This window comes from Lepus europaeus, chromosome 10 (assembly GCF_033115175.1).
Source record: "Lepus europaeus isolate LE1 chromosome 10, mLepTim1.pri, whole genome shotgun sequence".
Classification (NCBI taxonomy): Eukaryota; Metazoa; Chordata; class Mammalia; order Lagomorpha; family Leporidae; genus Lepus; species Lepus europaeus.
The window spans coordinates 68,070,897-68,086,049 of NC_084836.1; the positions used below are offsets into that span (position 1 = coordinate 68,070,897).

Consider the following 15,153-nt stretch of genomic DNA (forward strand, 5'->3'; position numbering starts at 1 on the left):
CCAGGCAGGCACCCTCCCAGGCGGCCCCCTCCCAGGCGGCCCCCTCCCAGGAGCCCCCTCCCAGGCAGCCAGGCAGCCCCCTCCCAGGCAGCCCCTCCCAGACAGCCCCCTCCCAGACAGCCCCCCTCAGGCAGATACCCTCCTAGTAGCCCCCTCCCAGGAGCCCCCCCAGGCAGCCCCTCCCCAACAGCCCCCCCCAGGCAACTCCCTCCCAGGCGGTCCCCCTCCCAGGCAGCCCCCCTCAGGCAGGCACCCTCCTAGTAGCCCCCTTCCAGGAGCCCCCTCCCAGGAGCCCCCTCCCAGGCGGTCCCCCTCCCAGGCAGCCCCCTCCCAGGAGCCCCCCCCAGGCAGCCCCCTCCCAGGACACCCTCCCAGGCACCCCCCTCAGGCAGCCCCCTCCCAGGCAGTTACCCTCCCAGGCGGCCCAGCACAAGTGCCTCTCGGGAAGCAGGAGGGCAGGTCCAGGGGCCTCATTCCCCGCTCAGCTCCCCCTCCAGTCCCTGCTCACAGTCGGTCAGTGTCCTCCTCCACTCAAAGCTCTCAGTCGAGCCCGCTGCCCTCAGCACACATGGCCAGCGCTGTCCCGCCCAGAAGACCTCCCAGCCACTCAGGGAGTCCCCTCCTATTCCCACCATCAAGGCCATAAACACAGATGCCCCAACCAGAATCCATGACCTATCCAAGCATCTCCCTCAAGCTCAGCTGACCTCCGCCTGCATCTTCTCCCACCTCCCCAGTACCTCTCTGGGTTGATTATTATCTTTTTCTGTCTACTTGAGAGACAGAGAAAGCCCCCATTGGTGCATTCACTCCCCAAATGTGCCCCAACACCCATGGCTGGGCTGCAGCCAAAACCAGGAGCCAGGCACTCAATCTGGGTCTCCCACATGGGTGGCCGGGACCCAGTAGCTTGAGCCATCATGGCTGCCTCCCAAAGTCTGCACTGGCAGGGAGCTGGAGCCAGGAGCCAGAGCTGTGGCATAGTGGGTAAAGCCACCGCCTGCAGTGCCGGCAACCAATATGGGTGTTGGTTCAAGTCCTGGCTGCTCCACTTCCAATCCAGCTCTCTGCTGTGGCCTGGGAAAGCGATAGAAGATGGCCCAAGTGCTTGGGCCCTTGACCCATGTGGGAGACCCGGAAGAAGCTCCTGGCTTCTGGCTTCAGATCGGCACAGCTCTGGCTATTGCATCCATTTGGGGAGTGAACCTGTGGATGGAAGACCTCTCTATCTCCGTCTGTCTGTCTCTCTCTCTCTCTCTCTCTGTCTCTCTCTCTCTCTCTCTCTGACTGTCTCTGCCTCTGTCTCTGTAACTTTGCTTTACACATAAATAAATAAATCTTTGGGGAGAAAATAAAGAAAACCGACCCAAGCACTCCAACAAGAAACACACACGGGTGTCTTCCATTCCAGGCTAAACCCCTGCTCCCCAAGCAGCCATCCAACCGCCTCTCCCTCCTGCTTCCACCCCCGGCTTGCCTGGAGCCCTGCTCCCCTCCCCTTTAAGTCCCCAATACACAGCAGCCGGAGGGAGTCGCTCCCATCACAGGCCTGGCCTTTCAGTGGCTCGTCCGTGCCCTCCCGATGAAGTCTAGCCTGGTAAACATAACACCTAGTCCTACACGCCCAGCTCAGGCTGATCTCCCCCTGCCCCTCCACACTCCCCCTGCCCCTCGCCTGTCTCCCCTGCACAGGCTCAGACGCTCTGAGAGTCCATCAAATCAGAGGCGGGACCAGGGCCCTCCAAGGCCACTTTTGATTCTGAGTTGTGCTCTGGGATTTTAACACTCCCTTCCCAAGGTCTTAAGGAGGCTATCGAAGCCTTGGGCTGTCACCATGGAGCCACCTAGGGGAGGCCATGTGGGCTCCAAGCTTCCTTCCATGCTACCACGAGCTCGAGGGACTGGGCAAGACTGCTATTGCAAACCCACCACCTGTTAGCGCCTCTGCCCTGCACCCCCGTGCACCACCTGTCCATCAGGGAGAGGGCCAGGCCAGCTGCTAAGAGCCCTGGGCCCTGGTGCTGGGAGGGAGGTGTGTGCTCCAGATGGCTGGAAAGAGAGAGTGGGCACTGGGGGTTCCCGCCAGGCTGGAGGGGGGCGGGGAGGGGGAGAGGATGGGGGACTCTCCACTGCCCTCTAAGGCCTAAAGCAAACACCCAGTTTCTGCTCTGCTGCCCCCTCCTACCCCACCCCATAAGAGCTTTCTGGATCCAGGCACATCTCTCCCTACTCCCTCCCAGGGACTTTCCCCCACCATTTCCCACTAACAAAGTCCTCCAACCTGCACCACCAGTCGATCCCCACCCCCGCCCCTGCCCTGCTCTGGAAGCCACCTGCTGGCTGCCGAGGAATGGGAGCCATCCATCTTGGACCCCTGGACCACCCAGCTGTCATAATGACAGGGTCCAGCATCTCAGACCCCACACCGTTTGTATATCCAATTGGGGGACCACACCCTTTCTTCTACAATGAGGCAAGAGGTGGGAGAGAGCAGTCTCTCCAGCTCAGAGCCCACTCACAGATATGGCTTGCTCTTGCTTTCTCTCTTTCCACCACGGGTCAGCCCCCAAGAGAGCCGCTGTCACCCACAGATTGGTCTCTGCATACTGGTCTCAGATGGACCTCTCCCATGCCTGCTCAGAGGTATCATTTTCTATTTTCTCTGCCTCTTTTTTTAAAAGATTTATTTATTTATTTATTTGAAAGTCAGTTACACAGAGAGAGAAGAGGGAGAGAGAGAGAGAGAGAGAGAGAGAGAGAGAGAGAGTCTTCCATCTGCTGTTTCACTCCCCAGTTGGCCGCAATGGCCAGAGCTGGGCTGATTGGAAGCCAGAAGCCAGGAGCTTCTTCCGAGTCTCCCACATGGGTGCAGGGGCCCAAGCACTTAGGCCATCTTCTGCTGCTTTCCCAGGCCACAGCAGAGAGCTGGATCAAGAGTAGAGCAGCCGGGTCTCGAACTGGTGCCCATATGGGATGTCAGCACTTCAGGTCAGGGCATTAACCCGCTGTGCCCCTCTGCCTCGTTTTATGAACAGCTCTTCTGGGCCACTGGTACTGGGTATGTCTCTGTGTGGGGCGGTCCCTACAGGCTCGTGAAAGTGTGTGTATTGCCTCACTGTTAAATAAATCCTGCTCCTATTTGCACACAATGCGAGTCTCCACTTAGTGGAGACAAGAACCTGGATGAAAGATTGATGTAAGCAATGCCCCATCAGCCCTGGTATGGCTCCTGCAACACAGAAGCTAGGAATAGTATAGTGCTACAATATTGCAGGCACAGTAACAGCAGGCACTTTCAAGTATCTGCTATGGACCCGTACTTTGATGTGCTTTGTCTCGTTCAGTCCCTCCCATGGCTGCCATCTTCGGAAATGGCTCAGCAATCTCCCTGTACCCCAACTCTGTCCGCGCCCCTTCCTCAGATCAAAGATGCAGCCCATTTTACCCTCCCTCTGAGTCTGGGCTGGTCTAAGGCTTGCCTTCGTGCACGTACACACGCACACACGCGCACTAACTGCTCTAAGCAGTAGAATGGTGGGGAAGGCAGTATGGGTTTGGGCAGCTTACTCTTTATTCCAGGTTCTTGCTCCCAAAGAGATAAGGACTCCAAGTGGAAGTGTAATACAGTGCCCATGTGAGGGCAGGATTTCTTTAAAAGGGAGAGAGAGGGAACACCCTTTCTTGTGTGGGAGCGTAGCTGAGAGATGTCTATGGAGAGAGGGAGAGGGAGAGGGAGAGAGAGGGAGAGGGAGAGAGAAGGTATGAGAAGGATCTCTGAGCTCGGTCGAGAGTGGAAAGGGGCCCCTCCCATATTATCAGTCTCTGAAGAGATGGGAAGGGGCGGTGCCTTCATTGAGTATACAAATGGGGTGGGGTGCAGGCTTTCTGAGATTTTTCATGGTGCCTCCGTGAGGACTTGAACTTCCACATGGCTATCTTCATCATCGCATCTCCTCCTTCCTGGGCCTGAAGGAGACGCAGGTGCATCCTGGGAAGGTGGGCTTATTGAGCTGACAGGGCACTGGTGGGATTGCAATGCAGGGCTGGCAGGAACTCCAGCTCAGCCATTCCTACCTGCCTAGCTCCCTGGCATCTGAAGGGGCATGCTGGGGCTTCTACATTCAGTCTACCAGAGAATGGGCAGTCCATCAAGGAAAACAGAGGCTCCTGGCCATGCCCCCGGCTGAGCTGCCAGCCACAGCTATAAAGCTATATATCCAGCCATCCCAGCACCCCATATGACACAAGAATGACCCAGCAACCATTTCCACAGCTCCTGCAACCTTCAGAGTCTCCACTCCTTCCTAGCCAACCCCTTACCCTTCCAACTCCCTGTGATCACAAGCAACTCCTTACATGAAATTTTCTCCATTCAAGTTGTCAACTTCGCAGTGAACCCTGCTGGACTCACCCCAGCCACCAGACCCAGCTGAGTTGCCAGGGTGGCAGAGACCTCTCTGGACCTGCCAGGCATCCCAGAACCCCCACAACATCAGGTAGCGCAGGAGTGCCCAGGAAGCCAGCAGAAACCTGAGAAATGACCGAGTGCTCTCCTCCCTTTGCTGTAACTTGCTGTGTGCAGTAACAGCAGCCTGTGCCCCGGCAGGCATCGTCACCCCATTTCACATGGGAAGACGCTAGCCCGCAGGGAGGGGGAGTGACACGCCCACAACTCCAGGACCAGTAGGAGGCTGAGCCGACATCCAAACAGGAAGCATTTTCAGACACACCCTCACATTCAGGGGCCTGGAGGGGACAGCTGGGGACTCCAAGGACTGGCCATCCTCTCTCTTTCCACAGCCAAGAAAATTCAATTCCCAGGGCAGAGCAGTCTGCCTAAAGTCCCCCATGCTGGCGGTAGATGGCAGTCAGGAGCCCACTTCTCCTGGCTCCCAGCCCAGCACCCTTCCTCTCCCTCACTTTGCCTCTCTCCCAGCCCTTCCATTCTCACCTGCCCATGACCCCTCCAGGAACACCCTTGGCAGTGGAGGGATGGTCTGATTGGGAACCCCTGGCGGGGAGGATCCCCAGCACCATCTATGGTTGTGGTAATTGCAGGTGGGGGGCATCCAGTGGACAGAAGCCCAGGAGGCCACCAAATGCCCAGGACAGCCCCACAACCCAGAATGCCTCTGCCCACACGTCAATGGTGCTGCAGTCGAGAATCCTCAGTGCAGAGGAAGACACGGTCTCGAGAGATCCTTGCCCTCCCTCTGTCTTCCCCGTGTACCCCAAGACCAAGACCCCAGGACTGAAATATGGGGCGGGGGGCAGGGGCAGGGTGGTGCTGTGTCGTCATGGGTTAAGCTGCTGCCTGCATGCCAGCATCCCATATGGGCACCAGTTCGAGTCCCAGCTGCTTCACTTGGAAGATGGCCCAAGGGTTTGGGACCCTGCCCCAATATGGGAGACCCAGAAGAAACTCCTGGCTCCTGGCTTCTGCTTGGCCCAGCACCAGCAGATGCAGCCATCTGGGGAGTGAACCAGCAGATGGAAGATTCTCTCTCTCTCTCTCTCTCTCTGATTCTGCCTTTCAAATACATACATAAATTTTTGAAAAGAAGAAAAAGAAAATGAAGGAGCAGAGGGGGGGGGGGTCCTGCGGAGCCCCTTTCCCAGGAAGGTCCCAATTTTCAAGAGTCGGAGGCACCAGCTTGGATTCACTAGCATTGGTTTATTGGAAACACAGAGTGAGACAGAGTCAAGCGCGCGAGCAGTTGAGCCATTGGCCTTTCAGAAGCTTCTGCAGACAGCCCTGGAAGAGGGAGCATGCTCCCCCACCCCACCGCCGCGCCCCTCGCCGAACTACAGGGACACCGGCAGCACAGCGCAGCCCGCACCTCCCCGCCGCGGGCATAAGCTGCAGGACGCACGGGCCGCGAGATGCCAGGGCCCGCACGGCTCCTCCAAGCTTGGGGGGTGGTGTCGGGCAGGACCAATGAATCGCGCGAAAAACAGAAGGCGGGAGAGAAGGGTGAGATCGTGGGACAGCAAACCGACTACAGGGAAAGGCGAGGAAAGACAGCGAGGCGCCGCCCCACGGCTCCCTGGCGAGGCGGACGGCGCGTTCCGGGTGCACAAGGTCCTGGCCAGGCGGAGGCGACTCGGGGACGCTGCAGCCCCCTAGCACTTCTTACAAATGCTGCCACAGGTGCTGCTGGCGGCGCAGGGGGCGCAGGCGTTGGGGGTCCCCACCACCACGTTGCCGCTGCAGGGGGCGCTACAGACGCGCGTGTTGACAGCAGGGGCAGTACCGGTGGCGCAGAGATCGCCACAGACGACGCCACCGCGGGAGCTGCTGACGCCTGCGTGGGGGGAGAGAAGAGGCGGGGGACACGTCAGGTACCGCCCCAGCCCCTCACCTGCTTTGCAGCGAGCCCAGGGCCCCCTCCCCCAAAGGCGCTCGGACCACCCGCGCCGGGCCAGGAGGGCTCCGGGTACTTACAGACATTCACGGAGCTGACACCCTCGCACAGCCTGCGGAGAGAGCAAAGCGCAGAGGTCAGCGTGCGGGGGAAGCCGACGCCCCGCGCCGCCCCGGTGCGGGGGGGCGGGGGTGTGTGACGTCCGTGGCCGAGGGGAAGAAACGAGCCAGGGCAGCCCAGCTCGCTGTGGGCTCTGGAGATCGAAACCGGCGCCCGCGCTTCCTAGTTGAACCTGCCTCCAAATCTCCCCTTTATTTAGATGGGTTGCGAGGTCGCCAGCAAACGATCCAGGCACCGCCGGCCAGACATTTGCTTCGGCCCTTGAGACAACACCAGAGTGCTGGGCTTCCCTACCCATCCCGGCTCCTGACTTCACTCGCTGGGAGTGAGCAGGGAGAGGACAGAAGGCACTGGGTCCCTGCCACCCACGTGGGAGCCCTGCATGGGGCTCCCAGCTCTGGGTGTGGACTCCAGGTTTTCAGGGCATCTGGGGACTGAACCAGCCACTGAAGGAGTGAGTGCCCCCCTTTCTCTCTCTCCCCTCCCCCTCAAATAAGAGGAAGGGGCGGTAGAGTGCCCTTGGTGGCACGTATTGAACACCAACAAACAATTGGCTGCTGGTGTTACTGACTTCTGTTCGGATTTTGTAGCACAGGCAAGGGAAGCAGATTGGACTTCCTGCATCTGCTCTGATGATGTCATTAGCAGTGGCCAAGAGGGCACCCCCCCATCAGCCCTCAGCCCCCCATCAGAGCCGCCCCAAGAGCCTGGTCTCCTGGCTAACCCAGACCCAGGTTGCCAAGTCCACACCTTATGGGGGGAAGAGAGCCACTCCCTTTCCAGTGCCCCTCCACCTGTCTCTCCCACTCCCAAACTCAAGCTTGAAACACTGTGCTCCCAGCATTCTCCACTAACAAAACGCCCCAGACCAGTGCCTGGGAGTTTCACAGTGCAATTACTGGGGTTCCGTGGGAGTCTCGCCAGGGAGTCACGTGACTTCCTAGAACCAACCCTGAGCCCCTCCCACCGTACCCCTACTCCACAGGGCGCTCCCCTCCACTTCGGACCCCTTCAGAGCAAAAGACTGCACAGAAGAAGGGGAAAAGCTCAAGGTGTGATCAGTGGACCAGCAGGGGGAAATCAACCAAAGACAGAGAATAAGAGAACATGCTGAGGGTGGGGACCTTACGGGACCTGAGCTGTGTGGCCGCCCTCCAGCCATAGGAAGGCCTTGAAGGGTCAGTGCTTTTTCTCCAAACCCCATCTCCCAAGCAGGCAAAAAAAAAAAAAAAAAAAAAAGCACAAAGCCTGGAAATCAGGCACACCTGCCGCAAGGAACAAGTCCCGCTCTTTGTCTAACTCGGTCCCGCCTGCTGCAATGGAGACCACTTTGGGAATTACAATAGACAAAGTGAGTCCATGCTTTTCACTGGGGAGCTGTCCTTATGGGTCGGGGCGGGCTACGGAAGGCGGCTGGAAACAGAGTGGCAATGCCAGTTAGAGCTGGGAGGGAAGAGGTGCTGACCAGAGACAAGGCCCTCAAGCTGGATTTCTCAGAGGAGAGACATCTGCTGCAACCTCATGGCTCAGAGCCAAATGTGTAAGAGCTTCGGGATTCTACGGCAGTGCCTAGGCGTGCATGAGAGACTGACACAGTAAGAGACAATGCACAAGGACTTCCGCAAATTACCTGGCCAGTGGCAGCAGGGGGAGATGCTGAAACGGAGGCGGGTGGTGCCAGCAGTGTGAGGGGTGCTCAGAGCCCAGGCATAGCTGGGAAAGGAAAAGGCCTAGGGGACCCACCTCTGCTCCTCGCCCTCCAGCAGGCGGCGGTAGGTGGCGATCTCGATGTCCAGGCCCAGCTTGGAGTTCATCACCTCCTGGTACTCCTTGAGCAGGCATGCCATGTCCTGCTTGGCCTTCTGCAGGGCCTCCTCCAGCCCCGCCAGCTTGCAGCGGGCGTCGCTCAGGGCCGCCTCGCCCTGCTGCTCAGACTGCGTCACAGCCGCCTCCAGCTTGGTGTTCTGGGGACCCGCAAGAGAACAGGGTGGGTTCTGCTCCCTGGGCCTGGGCTGCTCCAGGCTCTCCCACCCAGCCAGGAACGCCCCCAGACAAGGTCCCCGGCCATCATCACCCGGTCTCCCTGAGCGACCACCACCAGGGACTCCAGACCAGAAGATGGGCTGGAGGGCGAATGGTGGGGTTCCCATAGGGCTCAGGCCCCATCACTCTGTCCCCGGCACAGCTGACCGTACCTGGCACTTGGCGTTCTCCACCTCGGCCGTCAGCCTCTGGATCACGCGGTTCAGCTCGTTGATCTCCTCCTTGGTGCGGCGCAGGGTCTCCCCGTGCCGGATCACCGTGGCCTTCATCTCCTCGCACTGGGTTGTGGGGTGGGGGAAGCACAGGTGTCCCTGAGGCTCAGCACCCACGAGCCCTGCCCTCAGATCACCACCACCAGGATGGCGCGGGATGAACAGTGCTCAGCCTGTGCACCCACACGGGGCGGCCTGTTCTCACCATCCTCAGGGGCCGACCCCAGCCTTCTCTGGGGGACGCCCCATGTTCCTCCCACTTGGTGCCCCGGGCCGCTCACCTTGCTGCGGTACCAGGACTCGGCCTCAGCCCGGCTGCGGGTGGCGATGTCGTCGTACTGAGCCTTGATCTCAGCAATGACGCAGTCCATGTTCAGGTCCCGGCTGTTGTCCATCTTGACCACGACCGAGGTGTCAGAGATGTGGGCGTGCAGCACGCGGATCTCCTGCGGGGGAGGGGAGGGGAGGCAGACGCTGGTTTATGTCCCAGCCCCACTCCCCACGGTGTGTGCCCAACACCTCCGACCCAGGCCCATCTAGTGCACTCACACCCGGCCTCCAGGACAGAGCCCCACCCAAACCCTCGGCCAGCCAGCACGCCAGCACCAGACCCAGCCTCTCCCTTCTGGGCGGCCCTGCCTGCTCCCTGCGCGGCCCAGGCCCCTCACCTCCTCGTACAGCTGCCGCAGGAAGTCGATCTCCTCCGTCAGCGCCTCCACGTTGGCCTCCAGGTCTGAGCGGCGCAGGTAGGCGCAGTCCACGTCCTGAAAGGTGGGCGTGGCTCAGAGCAGAGGCCCTGCTGACCACACCCAGGCTCTCCCTTCTCACCCATGGTGCACTGCAGGTCGAACGGGCTCCCCAGGGTCCCTGTCCCCAAACCATCTCCTCACCTTCTGCCCCTTTCCGGGACACCCCTGAAGCCTCCTCCACTTCCAAGCACAAATCCCACAGGGAACGGGAGATGGCTCCCAGCCGGTCACCCTCCCCGAGACCCCGTGCCCCACCTCTCCTTTCCACCCTCACCTTGCCAGGAAGCCTGCCTGATCCACCCCCACCCAGCTCTGCCAAAACGACCAACCCATCCCTGAGGTTGCCCAGGAGGACACCTGGCCACTCCTGGTTCTGCTCCAGCCTCCGCTAGACCCTGGATCCTGTCCCCACCTCGTGGCCAGACTGCCCAGAAGGCCAGGAAGACTACAGAGCAGAGGGAGATGGCCAGACGCCAACGCAGCCATCCCCCTGCCCCAGGGCCAGTGATAGTGGGTAATCCAAGGCCATGGCCTTTGTCAAAGCCAAGGGTGCCCTAGGCAAAGTCTTGTCTTTCCCCTCCACATTGATCGCCCACCCTGGTGTAGACTGGGAGGTGCTCCCCGCTGAGGCTGAGCCCCCTGGTCTCCCCAGGAAGAGCCCATCATGCTGAGCCCCTCGTGTCTCTGCCCCCGCCCCCGGGTTCCTCACCTTCTTCAGGGCCACAAACTCATTCTCAGCTGTGGCTCTCAGGGAAACTTCCTCCTCGTACCTGAGACACAGAGGAGAGGGGTCAGAGAGGGGTGGGTCTCCCAGATCCCCGCCAGCTCAGAAGATGGGGCCACATGAGGTCCCCTCCCTGGCTGGTGTCCAGATGGCCCTGCTGGGTCCCTGGGGTTGGATGGGAGGTGAATGAAACTCTTCCTTCCCTTTGAATAAGGCTTGGACAGCACAGTCCCCTTGGCATCCCAGTCCTGACTCAGGCTGCTCCGAAGTTGCTGTGGCTCTACTCAGCCTCTATGCAGCATGGACACAAGGCCCCTCAAACACAGCCAGCCGCCCCCACCTGCGCAGCTGAGTGTCAGCCGTAACTGAGGTCGTTTCCTCACAGTCCCTGAGGCCCTCAGGATGCACAGCCCAGGCAAGGAGACCCCAGACCACAGGTCCAAGTGACTCTGGACTGGCGTTAGCTCAGCTCCTACAGGTGTCGGGACTCAGAGGGCAGAGTGAGAATTCAGGAGCACAGCAGGGCTGCTCCCCAGGACTTTCGGGGCGTGGCGGCTGGGTGACTCCGCCCAGGGACAGAGGCCAGCATGAGGAGAGCTACTCTGGGGATGACAGTGCTAGCGTGAGGGAGCACTCCAGGCAGAAATTCCACCACCGGACCCATCCTGAGGCCATCTGTGCACCTGGAGGTCATGGCTGCTCCGTCCCCCTTCTCCTTGCTGCCCGATCCAATGTGCCGTCCCGGAGCCCCTCTCTGGCCCAGACATCACCCCCGGCCGCACTCACTTCTTCTTGTAGCCCTCCAGCACCTCCTGCACGTGGTTGAGCTCCGACGACAGCCGCCCGCTGTCGGCCTCCACGCACTCGGCCTCCCGCCGCAGCGTCTCGATGTAGCCCTCAAACAGCGGCTCCAGGTTGCTCTCGCAGCACTTGCGGTTCTGGAAGAACTGCAGCTTGGTCTCCAGCAGCTTGTTCTGCTGCTCCAGGAAGCGCACCTGCGAGGGGGCGGGGAGGAGGCGTCAGATGGCTCCTGGTAGCTGAGAGCCAGCGCCCGGAGCTGACTGCTGTGAGCTGAGCGCCCGGACCTGGAGCTCCGCAGAGCCGAGGCAGACGTGGCTATGGGGGACCCCGGCACCTCTGTGCTTCCTCATCCGGGTCCACGGCCGGGGTTCCCAGCTGAGGCAGGGGACAAGGTGCTGGCCCACCCACAGGGGAGCTGAGGTGTCCCAGCAGGTGGTCCAGATGCCACCCCCAGGGCCAGCCCCCTCCTCTGCAGCCAGCTGAGAGGAGCCATCCCGGCAGTGCACCCAGATGCACAGGGCAGCATGGGCTTCCTGACACGAGGTGCGGGGTGTCGTGGCTCAGCCCTCCAGAGGTGAGCTCAGCTAGCCTGGCCCCTTCCCCCCACTCCGCCTGTCTCAGTGCTCCCCGGCCTGGAACACAGAAGGACACAGGCCCCAGCCTCGCGGGGCTCTGCATGGCGGTAGTATCCCTCCGCCTTCCTGCGGGCTGGCCACATGCTGCCTCCACAGGCTGCGCCTCTCGACACCATCAGAGGAGCTTTCTGGGTCTTCAGTGCTGGGCCTGCCTGTCTGCGAGCCTCTTCCATCAGACTGGAATCTCAGGAAGCCAGAGATCTTCCTGCCTGTGACTCTCGTCGGTCCCCAGCCCTGGTCGTGCCCAGGGCTCGGGATTCAGGCGTGGCGCGATCCAGGACACCGACCTTGTCGATGAAGGCGGCGAACTTGCTGTTGAGACACTTGATCTGCTCCTTCTCCTCGTGCTTCACGCACTGCGCGTTGGGGTCGATCTCCAGGTTGAGGGGCGTCAGGAGGCTCTCATTGACCGACACGGTGGTGATGCAGGGGGCGCTGGGCCCGCACACGCCGCCCGAGCGGTAGCCGAAGCTGCGGCCGCAGGAGCCAGCGCGGAAGCCTCCGCCGCAGAGGCTGCGGCTGCCGAAGCCCTGGCTGAGGCCGCGGTAGCAGGCGACGCCGCGGTAGGGGGCGGCGGTGATGCAGCAGCGGCCGGGCCGGGGCCCGCAGGCCGAGGCGCAGCTGAAGGCGCGGCCGGCACAGTAAGATCCGCAAGTCATGGTGTTGGGGGCGGGCGGGAAGGAGACTGAGGCTGGAGACGTCCAAGCGGAGGGCTCAGTGGACGCGGGGTCAGTTGTTTACTTTTCTGACCTCCGCAGGCCTTTTATATCCCTGGGAGCCTGCTTGCCACCACGTGCTGAGCTGCAATTAGCTCTTTATGGGCTTGCGTTGTTTAGCTGCTCTCTTAATATGCTTAATTGGTGCCCAAATGCGGCTTTGTGTTTATGGTCCTTGCCCTACACTGCACAATTTTCTTCTTCAAAGGGCCAGCTCACTGTCCCCGCACCCAACTCACCCTCTGGAGTAGGACCGAAGGCACTGAGAGATTGGGGAAGGGGGTGGGCAGTGATCCAGATGGGCGGAGCCGCGGCGCCAAGTGCTCCGCCCCGTTGGAGGAGGTCGGCGCCGCTGTCCGCGGTGCTGATCGGGCCCCAGCAGAGCTTCTGGAGCGCGCGTTAAGGTAGTGTGATGAGGCATGTAGGGTGTTCGGCTTGGGGGTGCATTTGCTGGTTTCCTTGACCCCGTTGGCCCCTTCTTGAACCCCAAGACCTTCACAATGATGTTCTCATCTCCTATGAGCTACGGTTGGAGTCCTGGGTGCTCCACTTCTAATCCACCTTCCTACTAACACCCCTGGGAGAGCATCAGAAGATGGTCCAAGTGTTTGGGCCCTTTCCACCCACGTGGGAGACCGTACTGGAGTTCCAGAACCGTGGCTTCCACTTGGCCCAGCCCCAGCTATTGTGGCTATTTGGGTAGTGAGCCAGCATATGGAAGATCTTTCTCTCTCTTTCTCTCTCTCTCCCTCTCTCCCCCTTCCTCCCTCTTTCTCTCTCCCCCCACCCTTTGTGTCATTCTGAAGTTCAAATAAATAATAAACTAAATCTTTTTTTAAAAAATTCACATTTACCCAGTATTTAACTTAATCACCCACAGACAAACCCAACACCTGTTCCCAAATCCCTTACCTACCAATTCCTATCAACATTTTCCTTTCTGCCTTCCTCCTTGCCTCTCTCCCCATCTTGCTCACATTGGGCTCTCACAGGATGCCCCTCCTGGACACTCACACAGTCACAGGTGCTAGCTACATATCCCCTCTGTCCTCACTGACTAATCTCAGGGCATTGTGCTACCCTATGCCAACAGGAGGCATTTCCTCCCTGGAGTCTGCCCTGGCTTCTCAGAGGCACACACTGGCTCACGGACCCCTAGAAAGCCCAGCTTTTCCAACAGAGCCCCAGGCAAAGACTAAGTGTCTGGATCTCCTCCTCAGGCCTGTATTTCCCCCATGGTCCAGAAGGCTTGCAGTGAGCACCATTGGTGCTTAGCTCAGCCCCACCAGAGTTCCTGCTGCCTTCCGTGCTATGCTCCCCTTACGCTTCCCTGCCCACTTAGCCTTTTGTCAGCACCTTGGCAGGTATCAGAGAGATCCATATTGGTGCACACCATCCAGCCAGCCTCATGGGTAGTCTGAGCCTTGAACTCAATTAGCTCTGTGTGATCTGGGGCAAAGCCTTTCCCTCCGCCACTCCTTTGGAGATGTACAGAGATGCTTTCATACTCAGTAAACCCCATGGCACAATGCAGAGCGGCTTTGATTTAATCATTAAGAGGCAGACAGACTCTGGGGGACTTTTTTTCTCTGAGTTCATGTTGTGACCTGCTGGGAGCAACCAGGATTTTATTTTAATGCATTTCAAAATTTTTCATGGAAAAAAAAAACATGTTATGAAAAACTGTATAGCTGTCAAAATTTTTGCATGAAAATAAACTTAGCTTTTCATTCCATTTTCCACAAAGTTTTTGAAATATCTTCATAATGAGAGAAAAAGTGACTATAGTAGAAAATAAACCATTAGGGTACATGACACGTAGTAAGAATACTTGTTGGCTGGTGCCGCAGCTCACTAGGCTAATCCTCCGCCTTGTGGCGCTGGCACCTCGAGTTCTAGTCCTGGTCAGGGCACCGGATCCTGTCCCGGTTGCCCCCCTTCCAGGCCAGCTCTCTGCTTTGGCCCGGGAGTGCAGTGGAGGATGGCCCAAGTCCCTGGGCCCTGTACCCGCATGGGAGACCAGGAGAAGCACCTGGCTCCTGCCTTCGGATCAACGCGGTGCGCCGGCCGCAGCGCACTGGCCATGGTGGCCATTGGGGGGTGAACCAACGGAAAAAGGAAGACCTTTCTCTCTGTTTCTCTCTCTCTCACTGTCCACTCTGCCTGTCAAAAAAAATACTTGTTCATGAGCTTTTTGTTTCAATGGTTTGTGCTATGTATGTACGAAGTATGGATGTTTAAAAGTTCATGGAGGGGCTGGCACAGTGGCATAGCAGGTAGAGCCAACACCTGTAGCATCAGCATCCATTGTGGGCTCCCATTTGGGTCTTGGATGCTCCACTTCTCATTCCAGCTCCATGCTGATGTATCTGGGAGAGCAGCAGAGGATAGCACATGTTCTTTGGCCTCTGTACCATGTGGGAGACCTGGAGGAGGCTCCTGGCTCCTGGCTCCAGAATTGGCCCAGCTCCAACCACTGCAGCCATTTGTGGAGTGGGTCAGCAAATGGAGGATCTCTCTCTGTCTCTCCCTGTCTGTCCATTACTCTGCCTTTCGAATAAATGAATAAATCTTTTTTTAAAAAATGAATGAAAGTCCATGGAGGGGCCAGCATTGTGATGCAACATGTTAAACTGCTACCTGCAGCACCAGCATCCCATATGGGCACGAGTTTGAGTTCCAGCTGCTCCACTTCTGATCCAGCTCCCTGCTAATGCACCTGGGAAAGCAGTGGAAGATGGCCAAATCCTTAGACCCCTGTATTCATATGAGAAACCCAGAAAACATT

At 59.1% G+C, this 15,153-nt stretch overlaps 1 protein-coding gene across 1 annotated transcript; it reads right to left on the minus strand.

Moving 5' to 3' along the window:
• Window positions 1-5,720: 5,720 nt before the first annotated feature.
• Window positions 5,721-12,308, minus strand: LOC133767753 (keratin, type II cuticular Hb6). The gene is made up of 9 exons (XM_062202192.1): window positions 11,937-12,308; window positions 11,000-11,208; window positions 10,199-10,259; window positions 9,409-9,504; window positions 9,022-9,186; window positions 8,681-8,806; window positions 8,229-8,449; window positions 6,446-6,477; window positions 5,721-6,305 (listed from the first exon to the last, which is right to left on the minus strand). Exons 1-9 carry the CDS (start codon window positions 12,306-12,308, stop codon window positions 6,124-6,126), a joined length of 1,464 nt encoding a protein of 487 aa, XP_062058176.1. The 3' UTR covers window positions 5,721-6,123.
• Window positions 12,309-15,153: the final 2,845 nt, after the last annotated feature.